This window comes from Salvia miltiorrhiza, chromosome 4, assembly GCF_028751815.1.
Source record: "Salvia miltiorrhiza cultivar Shanhuang (shh) chromosome 4, IMPLAD_Smil_shh, whole genome shotgun sequence".
NCBI classification, from domain to species: Eukaryota; Viridiplantae; Streptophyta; class Magnoliopsida; order Lamiales; family Lamiaceae; genus Salvia; species Salvia miltiorrhiza.
Window position 1 is genome coordinate 53369088 of NC_080390.1, and position 26004 is coordinate 53395091.

General features: G+C 34.8%; 4 protein-coding genes across 8 annotated transcripts; 2 read left to right on the top strand and 2 right to left on the bottom strand.

Moving 5' to 3' along the window:
• The first annotated feature begins 1546 nt into the window (after positions 1-1546).
• Positions 1547-3794, top strand: LOC131020577 (tubulin-folding cofactor A). Its single transcript, XM_057949492.1, has 3 exons — positions 1547-1803; positions 2618-2704; positions 3415-3794. Exons 1-3 carry the CDS (start codon positions 1651-1653, stop codon positions 3514-3516), a joined length of 342 nt encoding a protein of 113 aa, XP_057805475.1. The 5' UTR covers positions 1547-1650; the 3' UTR covers positions 3517-3794.
• Positions 3795-4543: 749 nt separating this feature from the next.
• Positions 4544-6325, bottom strand: LOC131020578 (trihelix transcription factor ASIL1-like). The gene has a single exon (XM_057949493.1). It carries the CDS (start codon positions 5851-5853, stop codon positions 4828-4830), a length of 1026 nt encoding a protein of 341 aa, XP_057805476.1. The 5' UTR covers positions 5854-6325; the 3' UTR covers positions 4544-4827.
• Positions 6326-7083: 758 nt separating this feature from the next.
• Positions 7084-12523, bottom strand: LOC131020579 (uncharacterized). Of its 5 annotated transcripts, none has more exons than XR_009100721.1 (10): positions 12238-12523; positions 9985-10035; positions 9782-9912; positions 9472-9544; positions 9050-9132; positions 8823-8861; positions 8125-8195; positions 7937-8051; positions 7704-7832; positions 7084-7366 (listed from the first exon to the last, which is right to left on the bottom strand). XR_009100721.1 is itself a non-coding variant. In XM_057949494.1 (9 exons), exons 2-9 carry the CDS (start codon positions 10031-10033, stop codon positions 7764-7766), a joined length of 630 nt encoding a protein of 209 aa, XP_057805477.1. In that variant the 5' UTR covers positions 10034-10053; positions 12238-12429; the 3' UTR covers positions 7590-7763. The 5 variants fall into 5 exon arrangements, 1 of the variants encoding a protein (XP_057805477.1); XR_009100722.1 differs by having other exon boundaries at positions 9985-10053; positions 12238-12509; XR_009100719.1 differs by having other exon boundaries at positions 9782-9915; positions 12238-12429.
• A 7328-nt stretch (positions 12524-19851) lies between these two features.
• LOC131020581 (11-hydroxysugiol 20-monooxygenase-like) lies at positions 19852-21521 on the top strand. Its single transcript, XM_057949495.1, has 2 exons — positions 19852-20748; positions 20826-21521. Exons 1-2 carry the CDS (start codon positions 19867-19869, stop codon positions 21429-21431), a joined length of 1488 nt encoding a protein of 495 aa, XP_057805478.1. The 5' UTR covers positions 19852-19866; the 3' UTR covers positions 21432-21521.
• Positions 21522-26004: the final 4483 nt, after the last annotated feature.

Consider the following 26004-nt stretch of genomic DNA (forward strand, 5'->3'; position numbering starts at 1 on the left):
CGGGCGCGCCCGAGAGACGCGAAGGCGCAACGTGCACTCAAGGTGGGCCCCTAGCGAGGCCGCGAGCGTGCCTGTAGAGCACAACCGTATGCACCCTAGCGCCTGGCGTGGGCACGAGGTTATGTGATTAAAAAATATATATATATATATTTAAACATAAATATATATATATATACACACACAAATACACATATATTGTAACATATTTATACATATGAAATTGGTTACTTCGACATCAGGGGCACGAGCGTGGAATTGTGATTGGGTGCGCACGCGGGGTCGAGTCGCAGAGTTAGGATAGAGGAAAGGGACGGCGATGATGGTGGATGGCTGACAAATGAAGTCGTCGGAGATGTAGAGGCGACGACCATGAAGAGGAGGAAAAATGAGGAGAAAAGAAAAAGTGAAAAAGGAAGAAAAGACCACTAAGATAGTAAGATTAGATTTTTTTTTCCGACCCAAATAGAATGAGATTCAGTGTACCATACTTTATGTTACACTTTGTGTCCCACTTTCAATTTTGTTTAACTTATTTTATGTATATTTTCTTTAATTTCAATTTTATATGTTTTAGTTTAATTTTGTGATTATTAACTAGGGTTTATTCCATCAATTTAGGGTATATAATTATTTTTTATCATTTAATTTCACTTTTATTAGCTAATAATATGTTGATAAATTCAAAGTCATGGTATATACTTTTTAAAAAATTAATTTTTTGAAATAAAACTTCAATATAATTCATACTATTATAAAATAATAGATATAAGAATGAGACACAGTAACACACATAAAATTGTCTCGACCCAAATAAGTTATGGAAGACGCTTATATTAGGAAATAGGAATACCGTCGATTTACACGACTTTGATTCCATTTTTTTTTGTCTTTTTCAGAATATAAATCAAATTTTAAAATTGGAGTATGTGAGATACTTCTATAACTATTCTATGCATTTATCGGAGTATTTGTAAAGAACATATAGTCGCTATTTTTATTTTTATTTTACTATTTTAGTTTTCTGCTGATGGAAGTAGGGGTGGAAAATCGGGTACCCGCGGGTACCCTACCCGCAAAATGCGGGTACCCGCGGGACGAAAACTGCCGAAAACGGCACCCTCACCCGACCCTCTTTTCCGATGCGGGTACCCGAATACCCGCAGCGGATACCCGCTGCGGGTATGAGGGTACCCTCACAGTCCCGCAATTTTTTTTTTTAATTGTAATTTTGCGGGTTTTTGGTCCCGCTGGAGGGTATTTCGTCCCGCGAGAGGGTATTTCGTCCCTCGAGAGGGTATTTTGTCCCGCATTTCACAAAAAAAATTGAAAATATCCTTTCTATTTCATCGATTATCCATAAAACCTGTGACGAATAAAATTCCTAATATTATTAAATAAAATTATTTAATTTAATTTTTAAATTTTGGTTAATTGGTTTAATTCCTAATATTATTAAATAAAATTGGTTTAATTCCTAATATTTATTGGTTTAATTCCTAATATTATTAAATAAAATTCCTAATATTATTGGTTTAATTCCTAATATTATTGGTTTAATATTTATGGAAGCGTAGATCTCCCGCAGAAATCAAGTAAGCTCTCTCCCTCACAGAAGTAATTCCAGAAACTGCGTCTAGTAGAAAGACAACAATGGCGACATTGAGGAACTTGAAGATAAAGACATCAACGTGCAAGAGAATAGCCAAGGAGCTTCACTCCTATGAGAAAGAGGTCGAAACAGAGTCTGCTAAAACCGCCGATATGAAGGCAAAAGGCGCCGATCCATATGATCTCAAACAGCAGGTACGCCGTGCCCTAATTTTCTCTCAATTTTACTAATTATTGCCTGCTTGCCTTTGATTCTTTCTCCAATTGAAATTTAAAGCTGGATTTCTTTTTTCATTATGCTAATATAGAATTGGTGAGGTGGTTATACCTCAAAATGTAATGTAATGCTTGATTCTGCGTATTTGAATTTTTGCTAATTGAGAAATTTATATGCACTGGCCTTTGATTTGCTTCTTGTTGAGTTTTAGTTGCTAAAGTTTACTTGTATTGTTTGATGTGTTGATTTTTTATTTCTTATTTGCATCAAATAAGATTAGTATAAAAAAGGGGACGTATTAGCACTTGAAACTGTATATTTTGTTAGGTTTTGAAAGGTTGAGTGCGTACAATCTGTAACTGAGGGGAGCTGTAGCAAAAAACATAACTCTGATGAAGGATCATGGCTAATTAACGAGTTGGGATTGTGTCGTGGTTTTGCACCATTTCTTTTGTTATACTTAAGTACAAAGAAGATGGAATGTATGCTGATTTGTGGCTATGGATTTGTTAATAAAAGAATGATACAATTACAATTACAAAGAGGTCAAATGATGCAAGTAGAGTGATATGTGCTGAGACAACACTTCATTTAACACAGTCTACACAGACCTATACATTTTGTGTAGTGCGATTCTGGTTCAATCATCTTATTATTAAATTGCTGAGAGTTCTCTGACAGTCAAATGATGGTTTTGCTAGCTAGAAGAATCTTGACTGAACCAAATATGCCCTTTTTCTGCTATTTCTTTCTTGTTTATCTGTAACTTCTGTTTTGATATATTTCGATCAGGAAAATGTGCTGGCTGAATCTAGGATGATGGTTCCTGACTGCCGCAAGCGTCTAGAGGCTGCTCTAAGTGATCTTAAAGGCACTCTGGTAATCACTCATGTTAGAGTGCTAACATAACTTTTCTGCTAATGAAATTTCATCTTGATGCTGATAAATCTTTTACTCTATCCATCTAGGGATAAAGTTAAAAAAAATTATTAATAATTGTTGATAGTCATTTGCATCTCTGGGATATGTGACTCTTAAATCAAGGTCATTCTGCAAGATAAGTTCTCTAATCCATGAATGATAACTGGATTGCGCTCGTTCTATTTGACATTGAAAAGCATGCGATTGAGCGTCTGAGCCCTTCATGAGCTGCTGCCTTTCTGAAGTAATTTCAGATGTTAAATGAATCTTAGATTTTCGTTTTCCAGACATTCAGTATTGTAGTCTTTGGCTAATGGTTCAAGACGAAGAAAAATGTAAAATTCTCCTGATCTGATGCTGGGATTAACAAGTATTTGTGATTCAAATTGTCAACTACCTTAAGAGGGAGGCATTAGAACTATCTTAGAAGGTTCTTGCACACGTATTGATATATTAGTGGCAGATTGTCCATTCTACGCAACACAATTACATATACTGCTTCTGCCATGCTTTCGATGACTGATCATTTTTATGTGATCTCCCAAAAGGATTGAAAGAGAAACAGCAGATGACGATCTCATTCAATCCATGACTGTATGGATATTATCAAGATGACTGTTTCTTGATCTTGCTTGGTAAAACTTAATATTCGAACCTAACTGCTGCAGGTCGAGCTGGAGGAGTCTGGTCAAAAAGAAGGTTCAGAAATTGATGATGCTCGGAGCACCATTACAGATGTTGAACAGATATTTCAATCTTCAGACGCTTAGTTGTATTCTAGACTTGGGTTTGTTCTGTGTCGACTGTGGTTTATGAATTCGCTTTGCTGCTGTGGTGGATAATGATGAGTGTTGAGAAAAAATGGGGATTGGGTCATCTGTTTTGCCATATGATTATCGCTAATTAGCTTTATCTCATTATTGCTAATTTTGCATCATCTGTAGATGTGATCTCATCTTTCATGTTTTACTTGGAAACAAAGATTATGTGTCCTATTTCAAACTCATATATATAGATCATTAGAAATCTCGATTCAAGTTCACACTCACATTTGTGTATCTGCAATTTCGCAAAGAGATAGCTGTAATCTCATTCTTCAAACTCATTGCCAACCCAACCTTTCTGCAAGAAACAAATGTGGGACAACATAAAGTAGAACAAAGATTTACAAGCTCGTGTGCGTATGTTGACTTAGCGTTAGGTGGTTAATGCTCAAGGTCTGAGATCTTGAGTTCGAGTCCACTGATTTATATAACAAAAATTTCTTTATTTACTTGTGTAATATATCAAAAAAAAAAAAAAAAAGATTTACAAGCTCAACAAGAAACTCTGATTTACACAACAAAATGATTTGGTAAACCTGAATGCAGCAGCAACCAACTTCCAACAACGCCTCTGCTATAGTAAGAATAACTCTTAGGCTGAGAAACAAAGATAAGAAAATCTCATTTCCAATCCTACACTACACAGAATACACAAGATACAAAGTCCTTCATAACCAACCACTCTTTTTACCAATACAAAACCCACCACCAACAGAAAACTAAAAACACAAAACTTCCAGGTGCAGGATAATCTTTAAAATCAAGAAAAAGTAACAAATTTTGAATAATAACATAAAGAGAACATATCAAGAATGCAATTCAACCTCGAAAAATCCTCTTGATACAATTACAATAAGAACATGTTGAACATCATTGCTTGTTCCTCCAAGAACATCGAGCTCGGAGCAAGATTGAATTCATGACTAACCTTCACATTAAGATCAAATACTCACAGACAGTCAATGCAAAAATATTAGAGAACATAAGAACTGTGGCATGATTTATCAAAACATAACAGTGAAAATTTCAGATTTACAAATTCCATGAGCAGCATAGCTTTTTTCATGAATAAATTTACCAAAATGCAAAGCTACATAGCACTAACCAACTTCCACACCAAATGCCTAAATGCTAGAGTCAAGTAGGCAGATTGTGGTGGGAAGAGAAGGAAAAATCTTCACTTTTCCGAACACAAATTACACAGAAATTCCAATGCACCAAAACTTCCACTGCTCAACCATACTCCAGTTCTTGATTTCAATCAGGCGTAGTCGAATTTCTTTTCGCCCGTTTGGCACTTCTCTCGGATATCGCCTGAGCAAATGCCTCGACAATTCTCTGCTCAGACTCGAGCAACATCTCCGTCCTCTTCAACTCCATCTCCATCCGCATCTCCTCAATTTGCTGCACCATATCCATCTTCGCCTTCTCCATTCTCATAAAACCCTCCCCCAAAGCATGAATTGCTGCAACTAGCTCACTCAAACCATCATCTCCCTTGCTCTTTTTCGGAATTTCACCAGCCCTCTTCCTAATTTGGCCCACCCCAACAAAATTATCCCTAGAAATCTTACTCGAGGCAGCCCCATTAACACCTGCAGCATAATTTGTAAATCTAGGGTTAGGGTTAGTAGGGTTTGGACCACCCATCTCATCGAATTTCGAATAAACCTTGGCCACAGTAGGTCCGGCGGTGGCCCGGCCCGGGATTTTGATCCGGAAACCGCTTGCCGCCCCATTATTCTCAGGCAATTGGCTACCGTAAGCACCTTTTTGGTTGTAATTATACAAATCGTTTATCCGTTTGACGCTGTTGTTGTTATTGTAATCTTCTTCGTCGGAGGAGGAGGAGGATGAAGGGGCGGGATTGGGGCCCTTTTCCATCGAGTACATGCTCTGGAAGTGGACCCAGGAGGAGGTGAACCGGCGGACGCCGCCGTGCGCGGCGGCGCGCTGGATCTCGGAGCGATACCTCTTCCGGAGCTTCTCCATCTTGTGGCGGCACTGGACGGGGGTCTTGGGGGGGCTGGCGGGGCACCTGGCGGCGACGTCGTCGGCGACCTCCTGCCAGTGGGTGGCTTTGAGGTTGCCGCGGCGGAGGGAGTACCACTTGTCCTTGTAGGCATCGATTAGGGCGACGGTCTCATCGGGGGACCAGCACGGCGGCGGGAGGCGTCGGGAGACGGAGGAGGTGGAGGGGAGGGCTAGGGTGGCCGTGGGGATGTGGCTGTTGTTGTCGTCGTCGTGGTTGGAGGTGGAGGAGGGGGATAGGCTGGCGGCCATGATGATGAGGATGCGCAGGATAAGGGAGATCTGGGGGGGCAGTGCGCAGGATAAGAGAGATCTGAGGGGGGTTTGGTGGTGGAGGAGGAGGAGGAGGTGGTGGTGATGAGTGGTTGTGGCATAATGAATGGGAGAGGAGTGCGGTGGGGTAGGGTTGTTAAAGGGGCGGCAGGCGGGGGCTGACTTGGAGGATCTAGAAAGATGAGAGAGGCCACCGCTTAGGGAGGGCAGGCTATCGTGCGCCCTGGGGGGGTCGAGGATGGGCGGGCGGGGCTGTTAACGTGCGCGGAACCAGAGGCGTCGCCGCGTGGGTTTTTCTTTTTTATCTTTTCTTTTTTTTTTCCTCTCCTTTACGTAATTCTCAAATTTGGGGGAGGCCTTTTATGTGCCACTCTCTCTCATTCTCCTCATATTAACTATGCCCACTTTTTCCTTATTTATTTTTTGTTAGAAAATGTTTTCTTTAAAAGGTTGATCGATATTTTGACTATAAATTTATAAAAATTAAACAAGACACACACTACCTAATGATAGCTTTCCTTTATAGAAATTGAAAATGGTACGTGGCGATTCGGAATTACTATAATATTAGTAAATTATCCAAAATAGTGGATATATCGAGGAGGTCTTGTCAAGAATAATCCACTTGGGCTCTTTATTTAGATAAAGTAACGTACGTACCTCGATATTGAATTAAGTTACCCTGATTTTAGTGATTGATTTATGTGTTTCTAGTGTTTCCATTGTTTGGTGGAATTTATAAAGTTTGATAGCATAAATGTAATTATTATGAACTTGTCTTTTGTTGGGCCTCGACCCTAAGTGCAGCCTCCCACCCACATTGCTAATTTGGTGTGGTTATTGTTTGCTATAAGATAGATTTTTTACAAATTTTGCTTGTGGGTTTCCTTAATAAAGATCTTGTGAACATTTATAAATATTAGTGAGAGATAGATGTGAGAAGAGGAGATGTTGGATTGCCGAGATTGAATTAGCTCGAAATTAAGTTGACTCGCATTAATAATAATAATAATAATATTGAGCTCGCCCATTCTTACCTACACGACAGATCATAACCCCCGGCCAAAAACTTGACATTTTTGTCCACTGCCGCGGCGAAGACTACTCTTCCAACTAGTCCGCCAAACCACCATAGCTGTGACAATAACTCTAACTATATATTCTTTTTTTTTAATAGAATTAGCTATAATTGAAATCATGTAACCATAATTAACCTCTAATTAATATTTCATTAATAATTACCATTAATTGAGGAAAGTTCACACCAGAGTCTCTGTCTCAAAATAATGTGAGCAGAAAACTACATCAATCGAGTTATAAAATATTATATACAAGATTATATAGTTAACAGGATGATGAGTAAAGGTTTACATAGCTACATATCTGCTACACACATCAACACAAGTAACAAACGACTTGTTACAATGAGGGAAGGTTATGGACCTTATGGTGCATTTTCTCAATTGCTTCCAGACATAGATGGAACCACTGCCTGCAATAACCCAAAATATGGCCATCAAATCAAAATAAACTTATATGTGTGTGCATTTGTGATTAAACATTTAAGTGCACAAAAGAATCTGGCCATATATTTGTCAAGGATTAATGATTAAATCATAGTGGTAAACTTTACAGCTTAATTAAACAGCAAGTCTGGCCATTTATTTGTCAAAGATTAAACATAACATGCAGAGGGGCTTTCTTTCTGGGATTAACAAAATTGAATATGCATGGTTGATGAAAATATATATTTACTGGCAGAAAAAGAGTGGCTGAATGTATAGAGCACTTCATTTGTAATACACTATTTAATCATAGTGGCAATATACCTTGCTATTGTTTGATCACAGATGCCCATCTCATTTCAGCTGTGAACTTATGTGTAACGCTTACTTGGGTCCGCTAGTTTTTGAAGGACCACATCTTTCCACTAAAGCATTATAGAGTTGTTTACCATTCTGCATGACATCAAAAAAGAAGATCAGGCGAAGTCGTCCAAAGTTTGACGCTTCAAGGAAAAAAACTAATACATTTGCCTCTTTTTACCAAACAGAACACTTACAAAAATTACTGGAAAAAAATGGATTTGTCCTTCAGGTTTTGTTTGTGTCTCCTTAAAATAAACCAGGATTGGGAATGAAGGCCACCAGAGCTCCCAGTTGACAAATGTTGAATATCTGATCATTTATTGAATAAGAAACCGAATTGATCTCATGAGAAAATGATCAGCTAAAGAAAAGCTGCACTTACTTCCACCGGTTTTCTCCACCCACAAAAACATTTTCACCTGAGTCCTTAAGCTGATCTCCAACTTTTACCTCCTGTAATGAGGTTTATTTGGTATAAGCTGCTGAGATATAGCAAACCAGAATGCCATGGACTATAGTCAAAATATAAAAGAGGGCGAGCTTTTCTTCTAGATGGGAATAGAACTTTATGATATCTGCAACAAAGTTATCTCAAACTAAATATGGCCTCATCGATTTAAGTACTGGTGGCATTCATACATACCAGACATTTTAATTTGCTAACTGCTCAGACTAGCATATTCGTTTCCACGTTATGAGACTGCTAAGTTCATAACATCTTAAGTCGTAAGACTCATAGTCACGTTTTTCACTCATTTTGAGGCCACAGATTCATGGATCTAGTCCACCATTAGTATAGAAAAATGTCAATATGGCACACAGGACATTGGCATCTTTTGAAAAATGGTCTCCATAGGGTAACAAACTGCTCTAGATAGAAGTATAGTCATATAAAAATCCTCATAAAAATTAGCAAAAGACAAAGTTTTAATTTAATACCTACTGGAACCTGTCTTGAATAACCGGTAACTTAGATTACAAGGAGAACTCTATTCGAAGCATCAAGAACAACACTAACACAAAGCAAGACGAAATGAATTTTAGAAAATGAGGTGTGTTATTCAGAATGAGTGAACAAACCAGGGCATCCTTATCAAAGACGAATCTCACTCTTGTTGCCTGAAAGAAAGAAACGAAAAAAGCCATCATGATGTTAGAACAAGAAGAGTTGTCTAGTGATCAAAACATATCACATGACTTACTCCTATGAAGCTATGTTTCTGATCTAGCAATAACATCTACTCTTTTATCGGCTAATAGCAAGTGGATATGAATTAGCATCCCTACCATAAGGAACCTAACATTACCTGGACTAGAAGGAGCAACCCTAGAAGACCAACAGGTACTGCCGCTACTAAATTATCGGCGTAAACAAGACCACCAGCCATTCCTGTCCAAGTTAAGAGAGACTCAGAATTTCAGTCGTAACCATCATACAAGAACTTATATTTTTTAAGGGGGGTTTACTTTGTGTGATAGGAATCATAGATAAATATATACAATTTGAGTATTTGAAGGATTAGATGATCAAGAAAGTTCAAAATTAATCAATCCATGAATGTAAATGATAGATTATCCCATATAATATTATATATCTATCCTATCACTCAAAATAAATGAAAATATCCTAAAACAGGCTGAAGCAACACAAGCAAGGTACATGATTCAAATTGTGTAGCAGAAAGGCAAAAGCATTTCCAATTTGGTGCTCTCAAGCATCAGAACTCACCGAAAAGCACAACTGGAATTCGGTAATCAGGATCCGGAATAACAACAGTCTCTTTCTTAGCCTTCCGATCAAGCTGCACCATAAAATCTGACACTGAATTATATTTACACTCTACGTAAAATTCATCGAAAAATGTTTAACTAAGTGCTGCAGCCTGCAAGCACAATGCTCGCGAATAGAAATGAGGAAAACTTGTTCGAGATTAATTTTTTTTTTTAAATCCCGTAATTTCATTCATATCAAATAAAAGAGATCGAATATACGAATCAACGGGAACTAAATTGACCAAAAGATGGGAGAAATTTCGAACCACGGAAGAAATAAGGGCACGCCTTGTTGGTGTTGTTCCTGTATTTCTTTTGAAAATGGAATTACTGTACAGCAATTTTCCAGTAGACATACTTCCGAAATTGCTTTTGAAAGCATCAGCTTTGTTGTGATCTGCTAACAGTTGTGAAGAGTTAATCAATAGAATATGTAGAATTATATAAGATAGAATAGCTCAAAACTCACAATGTGAAGAAACGAAGCGAGATGAAGCACACAAAAGAGCGCTCTCCATAGCTGCAAACGCACAGATATCTGAAACTCGCAATTTTTGAGTAGTAGAAGAAAAATGTCACGTTGGCGAACAGAACCAGAGGTCATCATTTCGTCTCTCATCCGACGAAACTCTATTTCACAATGCTTTCTACCTTAAGGCTGCTTATTTGTATGTAAATTTTCATTGGAAAATATTATATTAAAAAAAAAGGAGAAAATATTACTCTTCCGTTCTTTAAAAGTTTGCCTCAGGAGATATGATACAAATTTTAATAAAAATTGGTAAAAAATTATTTAATGGTGGGATCATGTGTAAAAATAATGTTTAAAGAATTGTAATTGTAAAAATTGATGGTGTTGGTCATGTACAAAATTAGAAAGTAAGTAGAATAGAGCAAACTTTTTGGGACATCCCAAAAAGAAAATTAGGGCAAACTTTTTGGGGACGAAGGGAGTATATTTTTCTCCTTTTTACTACAAGAGAAACGCTCATAGATGACGGCTAAAAGTCGTCATCCATGCCCTCTGCGGACCGTCAAGTATAGTGGTGTCATGCATAGTCCCTAGTATAGATGATGGTTATTAACCATCATGTATACTTACTTTTCTTGGTTTCATTCTCTATTGTTTTAGATTCTTTCTCTTATTCACTAAATTCAGTGATTCAGTTAGTATTCAGTAAGAAACCTAGGCCATTTGGGGAGAAATTAGACGGTTGATCATCTCCAAAGCTTCTCTACCCTATATTCTTTGTAATGGTGCTATAAACTTAAACCTTATGTCAAGATGACTTTGCCACCTCAAACACTGCCAAAATTGGAAGCCCAATAGTAACCAGAAAAAAAAAAAAAAAAAAAAAAAAAGAGTAGCACTTTGAACTAGTTATTCCCCTCTCATCAGAACTTTCCTCATGGATGAGAAATCCTGTATCTCAACAACCAAAATATATCTACCTATCCTATCCTAATCAACATGAAAAACCAACTGCACCATGCATTGGTTGGCCTAGCAAAATGACTCAAGGGTGTAGCCAATAAGAGATCAATAATCTTTGGCAGCATCTAAACTTAGGCACCTAAGATAGATAATAGATGATTGTAGTATCAAACCCTCACGGATAGGAAGACATGGTCCTTTACAAGACACCGGTTAGCTTAGTCATCTTCCATAAGAATATCTAATGAATATAAGACCATCTACTAACATGAAGCAAGGGTAAAGTCGGTTCCTAAAACACAATCCAATAACCAACGCAAACCTCGCATCGAATATAAATGAAAAATATATAAAGCTCAGATATCAAGAAACTCAAAAGTACTATTATGGTGATTGCCACATCCAAGTAATCACCTATCTGTATATGCAACAAACATGACAAATCTCATTTCATCAATGATATGCAGAGTAGATTAAATATCTGTATATTGTCAAACTTTTACTACACCTTCATCGTAAATTCAGTCCTTCACATGTCCTAACGTTGGGATAACTACAGACACAGATAATCATGCTAAGCATATGCTATACCAGTTTATACCATTCTCTTAAAAGACTACAACAAAACAGGACCTCACGTCATGTGAAGTAATTACACGCAGAGAGCGCAGTTAAAAGCAGGCTGAAGCATCTTACACATGGAGCTACAGTTAAGCTCAATTTTCTAATGGATTATAAAGTTCTTTCTAGCAGTATAAAGAGCTGAGTACAGCCTAATTTTCTACGACTCCCAATGGCAAACAGGTTTCACTCCATCCAGAACGTTTATAAAACGAGTTTATTACCACAAAATCAGGATCAATAATAAGACTGACTCTATAACATAAGTCCTTTTAATCTAGCTTATAATGCATTATCTTCATTCCAGCCAATCCAGCTCAGTCTAACACACGACTCTTAATCACAAAACGCTTCCTGTACAGTTAATTAAAGAAGCCACAACCAAAGCAAACTAGGTGAACTTAAATTTCTTTGCAACAGAAGCCACAACCCACAATTGTTTGAGTAGAATTAGGGATTTCGTTTGAGTACAATTAGGGCTTTGAAGAAGCAAAATAATTATCTTCATATTTAACAACCACTAATCTGCATCAGCTTAATATGCCACTATTTAATACGGTTACAGCAATTGCATGCCAAGAAAATATGCAGAATTTCAAATTTATCCACAGACATAAGATAGCACTAGCTTAAGAAAGGAAAAGAAGAGTAAGAAATATAAAATACCAGAGGGTTTTGTAGGGGATTCGACGATGGCGAATAATTTTGAGATTGGTTTCGAATTTAACGTAACAGTGAAGAGAGATGAGATGGGGTGAAGGTTTCTAACTCAGGCTATAATTTTGAATTTTTTGAGTTTATTAAGTATTTTTCGGATAAAAATTGAAAGGTATGCCTTCATTTCTTATGGAGTACTATAAATCTTGGTGCAATTGGTTGAGGATGGTTTTTGAAAGGAGGTCAAGAGTTTGAACTTTGAACCTTATAAGTTATAACTTGCATTTTAATTTTTTCATTCTTAAAAATTGACAAAACTTTTTTTGTTTTATCTTAGAAAAAAATTGCATTAAAAAAAAATAAAACAAAACAAAATTTTGACAGTTTTTGTGCAATTTCTTGACGCTTTAAAACTTGTGTCAAGAATAATATACTCCCTCCGTCCGTGAATTAAAGCCCCATTTACTGTTGGGCACGGAGACTAAGAAAGCTGAAAAAGGTGTTGTAGGTAAAAGATAAGGGTAGTTGTTTACTTTTTGCTAATCTTTACTTAAGAGAATGCTTTTACTTTATTGACTTTAAGCTTTCCATTTAATTTTATGTTTCAATTTAAGTCTTAATTTTATGTTTCATTGATTAATTAATTTAATAGGCAGAATTCGAAATTTAATAATTTTATGTTTCATTGATTAATTAATTTAATAGGCAGAATTCGAAATTTAATAGGCAAATGTTTCATTGATTAATTAAAGAAAGAAGGCAGAATTCGAAATATGTGTGATCAAAGTCACTCAATCTCATTTCATAGAATTCATCTTCCACCCCCAAATCGTGTCTGCCCCAAATCCACTATCCTTCCGCCTTCTCCATCCCCAAATCGTGTCTTCGGCGATCTCCGACATCGACACCACCGGCGCACGGCGATATTCATCGGTCCTCCCCTCCCTCGCCGTATCCTCCGACTCCCAGGCCTCTCATTCCTCGCGCTCGCGCCTCTGACAGAGCTAGGGCAGAAAAACTCCAACGCGCGGCGATATCGATCGACCCTCCCCTCCTCGCCGTTTCCTCCGACTTCTCAGCCCTTCCCTCGCTCGCCGACGCCATCACTACAGTCCAACAGGTCTTTTTTTTTTGTGAAAATCACCTTTCGATTTTTGGGAAAATCTCCAGTTCTCGACAAATTCCCAAATCAAAGAAGAGCCATAAGGATATTCGCAAATCCAGTGCCCTAAGCCGCTTCTGCATCAAACGTCGTCAGGATGTTGCGCACCACCGCCGCGCGGGAGTCGCTCGCACCACCGGTCACGGCCAGGGCTGGTCCGCGCCGCCACGCCATCGCCGCGTCCGGGGTCACGACATGCGAGATCTGCTCCGATTCAGAGAGAGGGAGACGAACCGCTTCAGTATCCGGCAGCAACCACGGCGCCGCTTCAGTTACCGACGTCGTTTTCTCCGATTCAGAGATAGGAAGGTGCGGCGGCTCGGTTTCATCCAGCAACCACGGCGAAATGAATTGGAATTCTCTAGAATTCCATTTGAGAGAGAAAGACTAAATTAATAGACATAAATTTATTTTGCATTAATTAAGGATGAATACTTAAATCTATAATTAAGTAGGTTAAAAAATGAGGTGGGATAATTAATGGCAAAGGGTAGTAATTTAAAGTAAAGAGGGAGGGTAAAAGGGTACAAAAAGGCAAATGGGGCTTTAATTCGCAGACAAATATTTAGAGGCAAATGGGGCTTTAATTCGCGGACGGAGGGAGTAACTAACAATAGTTGTTGGCAAAACTTTTTTTTAGTTTTTTCTTCCAAAAAAATTGCAACTAAAAGAAATAAATTTATAAGTTTTTGTGCAATTTCTTGACGCTTTAAAACATATGTCAAGAATAATATACTTAACTAATGACATACATGACAGTATGCATAAGTGTCGTGTATAGAAATTAAATTAATGCACATATATAATGTTTGCTTCAAATAAAATTAACGTTTTATACTAAATGTCAAGAATATTACAATTTATGACAGTTTGTTTAACCACATACACGACAATTTGAATAAATATCATGTATAACATTTAAATCAATGCACATATTTATAGTGAATGTCATGTATACTATGAATAAACAACACTCATACATGACGCTTTTTCTAAAAGTGTCAGCACAACGTCATGTATTCTATACATGACACTGCATACATGACGTTTTATTTTTAGAACATCATGTATATCAAAAAAGGCGCTCATGCAGTGTCATGTATGCTCATTTTTCTTGTAGTGAATTAATTAAAAGAGAAATTAATCATCCTCGTTAGTTCACTTTTTTATTGAAACTTCTGCAACACCACATCAATGTTCATACACACGCCGTCTCGTTTGGGAATGGAGGTCTTGAATAGCGAGGATGATAGAGGGAATATCGTCTTGTACATTGCAACATCTAAAAAGTTTTAGGTTTTTTTTCAATATTCTACTCTTATCTGATTGTTGACGCCCTCTTTCTCTCACATTGACTTGGTAGTTGGTAATTAGATCATGTTACTGATATAATTATGTTTGGCTAACCTCTTATCTTATGAAGCCTTTTAAGGGGATGATGCCACAATTCTAATATGGTAGGTCGATGTGAATTTGTTTGTCATGTGTAATAGTCGAATAATTTTTGAACCATTTTCATGTTGTCAATATGTAAGAATAACCCGTGTTCGATCAAATTCTTGAACTAAACTACTTGTAACACCATCATGTTATGAAAGAGAAAACCTAAAATATACCCCCCGCCTTTTTACAAAATATATAAATTAGCTTTTTTACTTTTATGTCAAGCATTAGTGTATTTTGTACTGAAGCTCGACTCGAAATCGACAAATATCAAGCATTAGTGCATTTTCTAAGAATGTTCGACTATTAATGTTCAATTGCTCGACTCCCAATGATTGAGCATGTCGAGCATTGGTGTATTTATCATTAATGTTCGACTAGCTGGTAGAAGTCGAGCATGTCGATCGTTAATGTATTGACCATAAATACACGAATGCTCGATATACTCGACTCGCAATGGTCGAACATTAGTGGATAATGCACTAATGCTCGACTTGGATTGGTCGAGTATATCGAGCAAAGTTCACAATTTCAACAAAATTTGCAGTTTAAGTAGTTTTTAAGTTCAAAATGGATAGTTTTTGTTGTTTTCTTTTATAGTGAGTATTTGTTTTTTTGTTATCTTTTTTTTTTACTTGGGGGAGTTGGGGAGGGGAAGTTGTGGGGTTTGAATTCGGGACCTCACTGTTCACACACAGGAGGTCGCACTGCTTGGTGTTCCCTTGAGAACTTTTTTTTTTGTCTTTGAGAATGGGTAAAAGCAACCATTAATCCAAAATTTTAAATGCATACGTCTTTTGTTAAGAATGATTAAGGTGTATAAATACAAATTAAATACGAAGTGCTGTATTATGCATTATACAAATCTTTGGAATTTGTATACCATCCTCTCAAATGGATCCATAGATTTCGTTTATTTATTTTTCTTTTTTCACACGAGGGTGTACGTGTTCTTTTTAATGAAAAACAATGGAAATTAAACTTATCTTTTCACTAATTTTTCAGTATTTCACATGTTCAGGGCAAACAATGGAGTATATTTTGATGAATTATTGATGTGATAATATTTTTTCATATTTTTCCATTCAAAATAACATGAGATTTAAAAATAAAACCACTTATAAAATGTGATAGTATTTTTCTTCTTTTTTTTACCCTAAACTTGCACCTATAGAGAAGGCAGACTGAGTGTGACCTTAGGTATATAGATTAGCTATTTTTCTATTTTTATTGTTTCGTTTATAGGATATTTTAAACTTGTCTATGTAGATAGATAATCTATTTTTCTATTTTTATTGTTTCGTGATATTTTTAATTTGGTCCGGGACACCGGCACTGTTAAGAGTACTTGAGAAATTAAATTTCGCTCTTCCTCTTTATATATTTTATTATTTTATTGTTTAATTAATTTTTATAGAACTCATTGGTGTAATATTAAATTTAAATGTATGTACACTGTGTGGAGATTATAATGTATATATCTAAAATAATGTATATTTTTAGCCAAACCTTCTTGTAGGCTTGCAGCTTGAAAACATTTTGAATTTATTATAGACTTGACTCGGTGGCCAACTATATATAATATTAAAATAAAAAAATTAAAAAGCCGCGCCACAAGGGTGGCCAACTATATATGAAAATAAAAATAATTTGCACCAATTCATTCTATGAAATTAGTCCTTTATTTTATTTTGGGATGTCCCAAAAAGATAATCTATTTTTTAATTAATGTTATATAAAAATATTATTTTATTAAATTAATCTTATTTAATATTTCACTTAAATGTGTAAATGATGTGTAAACATAATAAATAAGGGTATAAAAAATAAAAACACAATTTATGAGTTGATTAATAAAGAAGATTAAATGCATTTTCTTAATATATGTGAAAAGTGAGGAACCCAAACACTCTCCTTTGTGAGAGGTCTTGGGTACAATTCCGTCTGCGTGCGGTAATATTTTCCCACTTTAGATGATGTTGTCATCTCGTCTGCGTGCAGTGTTGTATTGTTTGATGTTGAGGTCTCACACGAAGATGCGTGCGGTGATGTTCTCCCACCGTTTGGGTGGTGGTGAGGTCCCGTCTGCGTGCGGGTTGCATAACTGATTATATTCATTATTCACATGCATACCTCTTGTAATTTCAAAAAAAAAAAAAAATGTGTGTTTAAAAGTACTGAAAGGGGGCTAAATTGGTGGGACGAAGAGAGTATTTAATTTTGATAATATCACTTACACACTTATAACGAATAAATAACCATTTTCAGCCATTCGATCATCAATATCTACAGTAGATGCATCATCTTGTTGGATGAATGTAGATTCTGGATTTGAATCTTGAAGGGAACAATTTTTTTTATTTTTTTGAGTGCATTAATTTTAAAAGCGAATGCATTAATTTTTACAGTGAATGCATTAGATCTGATGGTTCTCACGTTCTCACAAATAATGTAGTTCTCTCTAGAACCACACCCTATATATATATAGGAAATAGTTCAAATAAGATCCTTCATATCTGATGAGATCTTTGATTGATTTGTAGGTGTTGATTTAATTTTGTGAAAAGAAAAAAGTAGATTGATATGTTGTACCGATCGAGCTAATTAAATTAACACAATAAGGCAACCATCGTCACTCAAAGAAAACACGCGTATAACGATTGAAATTTTTGGTTGTTAATTTAACGACCCTTACGACCGATTTACGATCATTTCACGATTGATTTTTTTTAACTTTTATTAAATTTTTTAACGACCGAAATTTTGGTCGTTAACTTTTATTATTAATTACTTTTTTAAATTTTTTAATAATCGAATTTTCGGTCGTTATTTTTTTAATTTTTTAATTTTTTAATTATTTTTTTATTTTTTATTTAATTTTAAGACCAAATTTTCCGGTCGTTAATATTATTATTATTATTTTTGTAACGACCGAGTTTTTTGTCGTTAATATATATATATATATATATATATATTTAACGATCAAAAAATTGCTTTTAGTATTTTTTTATTTTTTTTATTTTTTATTATATATATAAATATTTAATTATTTTCTACTTTATTCTTATTTTTAAATTATTGAGAATATTTTTAAATTGATTATTATTTTTCATAATACTTTCTTTTATTAAAAAAATTTACGATAATATTAATTTATTATTATTATTTTAAATTCGATGGTATATTTACCGTCACTCTTTCGCCATACCACAAGTCTTAGATATCATCTCGACATATTCTAAGGTTATGAATTAATGATATTGTATATTGAAATAAAGTTTAAATTAATGATTTAATAGGTGTTAGTTATATTAATAATACGCGTGTTCTGTACTGTTGACTATGCGAAAGGAACTTCAAGGTTAATTGTGTTTGACCTAGAGTACTACTAAGATGGGTGATCCACTGGAAAATTCGTCAAATCGTATGCAATTAAGGTCAAAATATATTAGAAATACTAAAATACTTGTGGGATACAAAGACTAATATATATATATATATATATATATATATATATATATTAAAAATACTTGTGACATGTTATATGATCTAATCTTGGCATTAGATCTAATATATATATATATATATATATATATATATATATATATATATATATATTGAAAAAAATATTATTATTTTTTCAAAAATTCGGTCGTTAAAAATAAAAATATGAATTTAATTTTAATTCGGTCGAAATAATAATAATAATAATAATAATAATAATATTATATAAAAAATATGAATTTAATTTTAGAATTATGAATCCTATAATTAACATTAATAATGTACGTTGTTGTTACTAAAAAAATTGAATAGAGAAATTTTTTATGCATATTAAATTATAATTTAATTCTTTTATATATTGATTAATTATATATATTTAATGATACAAATTCATAATCCTAATAATTATTTTTGGTATTTTCAAACATAGGAAAAAGATTCTATTATGATTCATTTTACATGGAATCATTTTCCTAGGAATAACAGTCTCAATTAACATTACTTTCCTGCCAAACAAACATGTCATTTATTTATTCTTACTTTTCACCCTTTCATCATTCGCAATACTAATTATAGCACATTTTCACTATTTTCAATACTAATTATAACATGTTTTCTCCATTACCAATAATACACTTAACAATTTTTTCTTAAATTTTGTGCTATCCCCTACTAGGAAGTTATTTTGGGGATGGAGGGAGTATAAGATTATGGTTGAATTTTTATAATCTTAAATAAAAAACGAGTCATTGACTGACAGATTTGTTGTGCTAACCCGATGAACTTACCCATTATTGATATACTGTTGGTAAAGTAATATTTCATTCGTTCACAAAAAATAATTTTAGTAAGGGACAACACGAATTTTAATATTGTGAGTGGAGAAAATATCTCACTTAAAAAATTGTATTGTGAGTGGAGAATATGACTCAGTATGTGATAGATAGTTTTCAAAAATAAAAAGAGAATAATTTTTATGGACATTTCAAAATAGTAAAAAATAAATTATTTTTTGTGTACCAAAAAAATATTTAATTTTCATAATATCACTTATACACTTATAACGAACAATATATATATATATATATATATATATATATATATATATATATATATATATATATAAATTTCACATGCACGAATATTTTACTAAAAGCTTAAATTTGTGAAAAGAAAAATGTATATTGATATGCTGTACCGATCGAGCTAAATTAACCATCGTTCATCGATTAAAATAATTTGTGTTAAATAAAGAGAGAAAAAAAAAGGATAAAGAATTGCAGTGCCCGACTTTTCTAGAATGGTGTATTCGAATCATCTAATTAGTTCTATCCTAGTCATTTTTAATATCTATTTAATTTCATCCTAGTCATTTAATTTCTATTAACAAGATTTAATGAGCCGAATACTAGCCCAGTTCATTTATTTGTCAAACATAACTTATTAGTTAGGGACTTGATTTAATTGTTTATCAACCTATAAATTAGAGGAGAAAGGCATGCAACGGTACAAACGCAACAAACCAGAAAATGGAAGGTTTTATTGTTTTGTCCCTGGCTTTTCTAGCAGCATCATGTGCTGCATTTGCATTCTCACGGTGGTCGGATTCTCCGCGGCGGCGAGGGAAGTTCCCTCCGGGGCCGCCTCGGCTGCCCATCCTCGGCAACATCCTCCAACTCGGCCCAAACCCCCACAAGTCCCTCGCCCACCTCGCCCAAACCTACGGCCCCCTCATGTCCCTCAACCTCGGGAATCAATTCGCCGTGGTCGCTTCGTCGCCGGAGATGGCCAAGGAAATACTGCAAAAGCAAGGCCTCGTTTTCTCGACGCCCTTCACTCCCAACGCGGTGTGCGTGCTCGGCCACGGCGAGGTCTCGATGAACATGCTGCCCGCCACCTCCAACGTATGGAAAAAGCTTCGTCGAATAGCAGCAGAGAAACTCTTCTCTAACCCAGCTCTCGTAGCCACTCAGGATATCCGGCGAGAGAGGCTGCGGAAGCTCACCGACTACGTCACCGAGTGCAGCCGCGACGGCCGCGCCATGAACGTCGGAGAAGCCACCTTCACCACCATGACCAACCTCATGTTCGCCACGCTTTTCTCGATGGAGCTCGCCGAAATCCAGAAATTCAGGGAGCATGTCAACGCCATGACCAGGTACATGGGCGTGCCCAACGTTGCAGATTTCTTCCCCATCTTGGCTCCTTTGGATCCGCAAGGAATGAGACGAAAGCTCACTCGTCACTTCGGGAGTCTGCTGGAGTTAGTCCAGAGCCTCATCCACCAGCGACTGCAAGCGCGAAAGGCATCCAATTACCTAAAAAGGAATGATTTTCTCGAAACCCTACTAGACCTCTCTCAAGGAAATGAGTATGATTTGAGCGTTAAAGAAATTGAGCATATGTTTGTGGTGAGGATATACTTAATTCATTATACTCCTCTTTAGGAATTACTACTTTTTACTAATTCAATCACTATATGCGTTAGGACATAATCATCGCAGGATCAGACACAAGCGCAGCCACGGCGGAATGGGCAATGGTGGAATTACTACTCCACCCCGACAAACTGGGGAAGCTGAAAGCAGAGCTGAAGAGTGTGGTCGGAGAGAAAAGCATCGTGGAAGAATCCGACATCGCGAGGCTCCCATACTTGGAAGCCGCCATCAAAGAAGTGTTCCGGCTTCACCCCGCCGCGCCTCTACTAGCTCCCCACGTGGCGGCGGAGGAAGCGCGAGTGAATGAATACATAATCCCCAAAGATGCAAAAGTATTCGTCAACGTTTGGGCGATTACGAGAGATCCCAGCATATGGAAGAATGCCGAGAGCTTTGAGCCTGAGCGATTTCTGCATAGCGACATAGATTTCAAGGGCCAGCATTTCGAGCTGATTCCGTTCAGTTCGGGGCGAAGGATTTGCCCCGGCATGCCGCTGGCTAGCCGCATGCTGCAATGCATGGTGGCGACTCTGTGTCATAATTTCGATTGGGAGCTTGAAAAAGGGGCTGAATCCAAACAACTCCAAAGAGAAGATGTGTTTGGGCTAGCACTGCAGAAGAAAATTCCCCTTAGGGCTATTCCCATCAAGGTTTAATGGCGAGTATATCATCATATGATCATGTGTTTGGACACAATATTAATAATATATATTTTTAAATATCTATAATAATATAAGTGTATAACATATTCGAAATTAATTGTTGAGGAGTTGATTGTTTGTTGGCTCCATCAATCTATTGTTAGCACTGCGTATTAGTGTATAACCGAAATAGTTACTGTTTCATTAAGTTTGTTAAGAAGAGTTAGTTAGTTTATGTTAAATAACGATGTAATTTCCACGTGTGCATGGAGGTCTTATAATAAGCAATTAAGTTTTGCTCAGGGACTGATTTGCAAGAGGCATGAAGAGTTGGTTAAAACTAACTCTGGAAACGCATGCTGCTGGGGGAGTTCTTCTTCAGTGCTCATTTTTCTATATAAACAGAAATCTTTAGTTTTGTATAGGATTGATGTGAGTCTGATTATACATTAGAGAGAAGAGTTCATTGTGAGAGGAAAGATTTGGAGAGTTAATCTTGTGGTGTTCATCTTTGTGGTGTATGGTGTAAAAGCTGATCGGTGTGATTCAATCTAATAAAATTGTGACTCTGCCGTGCAGTGGCGGATCCAGGGGGGCTAGGGGGGGCTTCAGCCCCCTCCCAATTTTTGAGTTTTTTTTTTTTTTTAATTATAGATATATATATTTATTATTTTGTTTTATATCTATATATATGTGTATATAAATAAAAAAATACAAAGAAAAAATATAGTAATACATTATTTATAGTATCCAAGTATCCAACTATCCATATTAATTGCTCAACACATTGAGTTGTTACATTTATAGTATTATTTTTATCATTTTTTCTTTCTTAGTTAATTTTTAATGTTAAATTTGAGTCAATTCTAAAGGTAAAAGTAAAATTACTAATTACTAACAATGAAAATTAGTTTATTTGTTTAGAAGATGAAACAATTTTTTTTTTAGGAAAAATGAATAAAAGTACGTTTTTATATGCTTTCAATCTACTTGATGTTGAATTAATTCAATTGCGAACAATTATCTTATTATATTAAGTGATTGTTGAAAAAATGTATGAAATGAAGTGTACGGAATGCTCAAAAAAATTTGCTTCGGGGGCTCCCGCCCCCGAACCCCCGTGTAAATATTTTCAAGCACTGTAGTCCAATAGATTCAGCCCCCCCTAACATTGAATCCTGGATCCGTCCCTGCTGCCGTGGACGTAGGCATTCTTGCCGAACCACGTACATTTTGTGTCTCTAGCTTGATAGGGTTTTGTTTTCTCGTTTGGTGCGTCGTTGCTTGAGCCAAGATTGGCATCTGTTCTCAACAGTTTAGCTCTTCTTAACTTCTTTGTGTCTATTGTATGTATCGGTTTAGCTAGCTTAGCTTTCGTTGTATGTATAGAGATAGTTCTCTTCATTGTAATCATTTTACACTTTATGAAATGAAAATCACAAAATATCTTCTCTCAAGTTTAGCTCAGTTTATCTTCTACACTGCGTGTACTTTCTGGGAGGATGGATAATAGTACAAAACAAACTGAGGATATCCATGTCTTCAAAATACCCCCAATCAAATTAACCGTTGCCATTAATTAGCTCCATTTTAATTTATTTTTATTGTTTTTAACATAATATAACTTCATTAAATTTATGTCACGTGCATAATCTCTCTCGTTTCTGCATATTTAGGACTTGATTACCTTTTGATCTTGAATTAATTCGGAAAACGTCTTCTATCAAGAGCTGCAATATAAAATCAATGGAGGCAACTTTGGTGCTACTAAAACGCATTCTAACATCTTCTTGATTAAATCATAACTGTGATTAATAAATTTTAATTAAAAATTAATAAATCATAATTGAATATAATAAATATAAGAAACTAAACTTGTAAAGATTTTCAATCAATGAGACTTGAATTGTAGCCTAGACAAGACCAAAGTAAGTAATAATTTTGACTAAATTAATTCTTAATTTAATCCATTAATGGAGACTTTTATTTTTATTAATGTCCGGAGTGGTTGATCTATTCTTACCAGAAACATAAACGCATTTCATTAACGAATTTGAGAGTTTGAACAACTCATATCACGGATCATTTAGACTATACGAATTATTGCACATGACGCGACTGCGCAGTGAAAATGACGACATTAAAAAAAAACAAAACAAAAAAATTGATTCAAAGCCAAGGCTAAAAATTTAGTCAATAAAGTGATGAATTTTGTAAAAATTTGGCTCCAAACTTAACGATTGTCCTCAAAGACTAACACGAATATTTTCAAGTGTGTTTTGTTCTAATTTGCACGTATGTGACGACGAGAGTAGAAGTAAAGAATGATCGTCGGTGCACAAGACACGAACAAAGAGTGACTCATGTTAATGCTTCGAAGTGGAGAAGTACATGAATGAACCGAAATACACCAAAAAGAGAAAGATTTCAAGAATATGCAGGGATGAGATTGCATATTCGAGTAAAGCTTAAATGATTTGCATGACGTGGACTATGGAATATGCACTTGAATAGAGTAGTCGAATTCATTATTTTGATTGGATAGTGAATGACATGGCATTTCGACCTCGACGTCAATAGTAAATTAGAGTTTTTCCTTGTCGGTGTCAAAAATAAGAAAAAACGCAAAGTTCATGTATTTGTGGACAAAAACTAAAAATCATGTTAATTTTCAAAAAATTGTTAAAGTTTATATATTTACGAGCTAATAACCCTAACCCTTTAATATAACATAGTCGAAATTTTCTATTAAATTACTCCTAATCTAAACTCATACAATATTTTAATACAAATAACATGTCTTGTATTAATACAAATAGTATTAATCCCTATCAGATTACTCCTAATCTAAACTCATATAATATTTAATACACATAACATGTCCTGTATTAATACAAATGGTATTGATCATATAGCATCGCCAAAATTTTCTATTAAATTACTCCTATTCTAAACTCATATAATATTCTATTATATCAAACACATTTAGTGTAATATCAAACATATAATATTTAATACACTAAAAAAAGAGGTCATATGCAAGACGCAACAACTAGCGTGTTATATGATGAAATTTTCGATAGATTATGAGGTAATTGCAAATTTAATAATTTATTCAAACTTTTAAAGTTTAAGCCATTAATGATATTATTTTATTTTTATTTTTTTCTTATTTTTTAATTATTGGTTCCAACTACAGACATCTAATATAGATACATTTCGAATAATTGTTCCAATTTCTCTTTTAATATTTCTTGGATCGAAACTCTGGTTACATATAAATTTTATAAGACATTTAAATTAGGTTAATTTCAAATAAATATTATAACTTTTTTATTTTAAAATAATTTTATGAAATTCTCTATTTTTGTGAAAAATAATTCACGAAACAAAAAATACATTAATAATTTCATAAATTTATATTTTAATAGACCCCGTCGAATTTCGACGGGTCACTTACTAGTCATCTAATTAGTTCCATCCTAGTCATTTTTAATTTCTATTTTTTAATTATCCAAATAAAGGAAATACACACTCACACTCTAACCCTTTAGATGACTCGAACCCCCGACCTATTGGTCGAAGAAGAAACGTCTTGCCAACATACTGCGCTTCATCGTCTTTTAATTTCTATTTAATTTCATCCTAGTCATTTAATTTGGCACACCTATATACAACATGGTCATAATTAGGTCGACTAATTGTGAAAGTATAATTAAGTCTCTAGTGTGGCGGTTGACCGCATGGGTGGATTACTTTTAATAATAATAATGATAAGATATACATTTGTTCGCACAAATGTATACTTACATAATAATACAAGTTCCCATGAATAGAAGTAACACTTATCGTGAATAAATATAATAATTTAGAAATATTACATTTCATTGTAACAATAATTACTTTTTATACAACAATGCTTACTCGACCAAATAATTAAGAATAAAAGTATTAATGAGTGCAAATAACTAAAAGTAAAAGTCCTATGAATACAAGTAAACATTATTGTAAAAAAATATTGTAAACTTTCAAATTGTCCGCATGTTGACCACACATGAAAATTTGTGTATAATTAAATAGGTTTGGCTGGAACCGAGTCCAATCAAATATCTTAATACTGGTTGAATCTGAAAATTTGTGTATAATTAAATAGGTTTGGCTGGAACCGAGTCCAATCAAATATCTTAATACTGGTTGAATCTGAAAATTTGTGTATAATTAAATAGGGTTGGCTGGAACCGAGTCCAATCAAATATCTTAATACTTGTTGAATCAAACCTAAACTTTGTTTACTAAAATTTTGGGGTACTTATTTCTTAAATGGAGAGAGTATTTTTTTTTTTTTTGAAATAAATTATTTATTTACAATAACATAATTTATTGATAATTTTTTTATAACAAATAAAATTAATTAAATACTTTATTACTAATTATACTATAATTTATGCTTAATAATAATTTATATTTTCAAGTCAAATAATTAATAGAACTTATTATTAATAAGATCCAATGAACCGAATACTAGCTCACTTCATTTATTTGTCAAACATAAGTAATTTATTAGTTAGAGACTTGATTTGTTTATCAA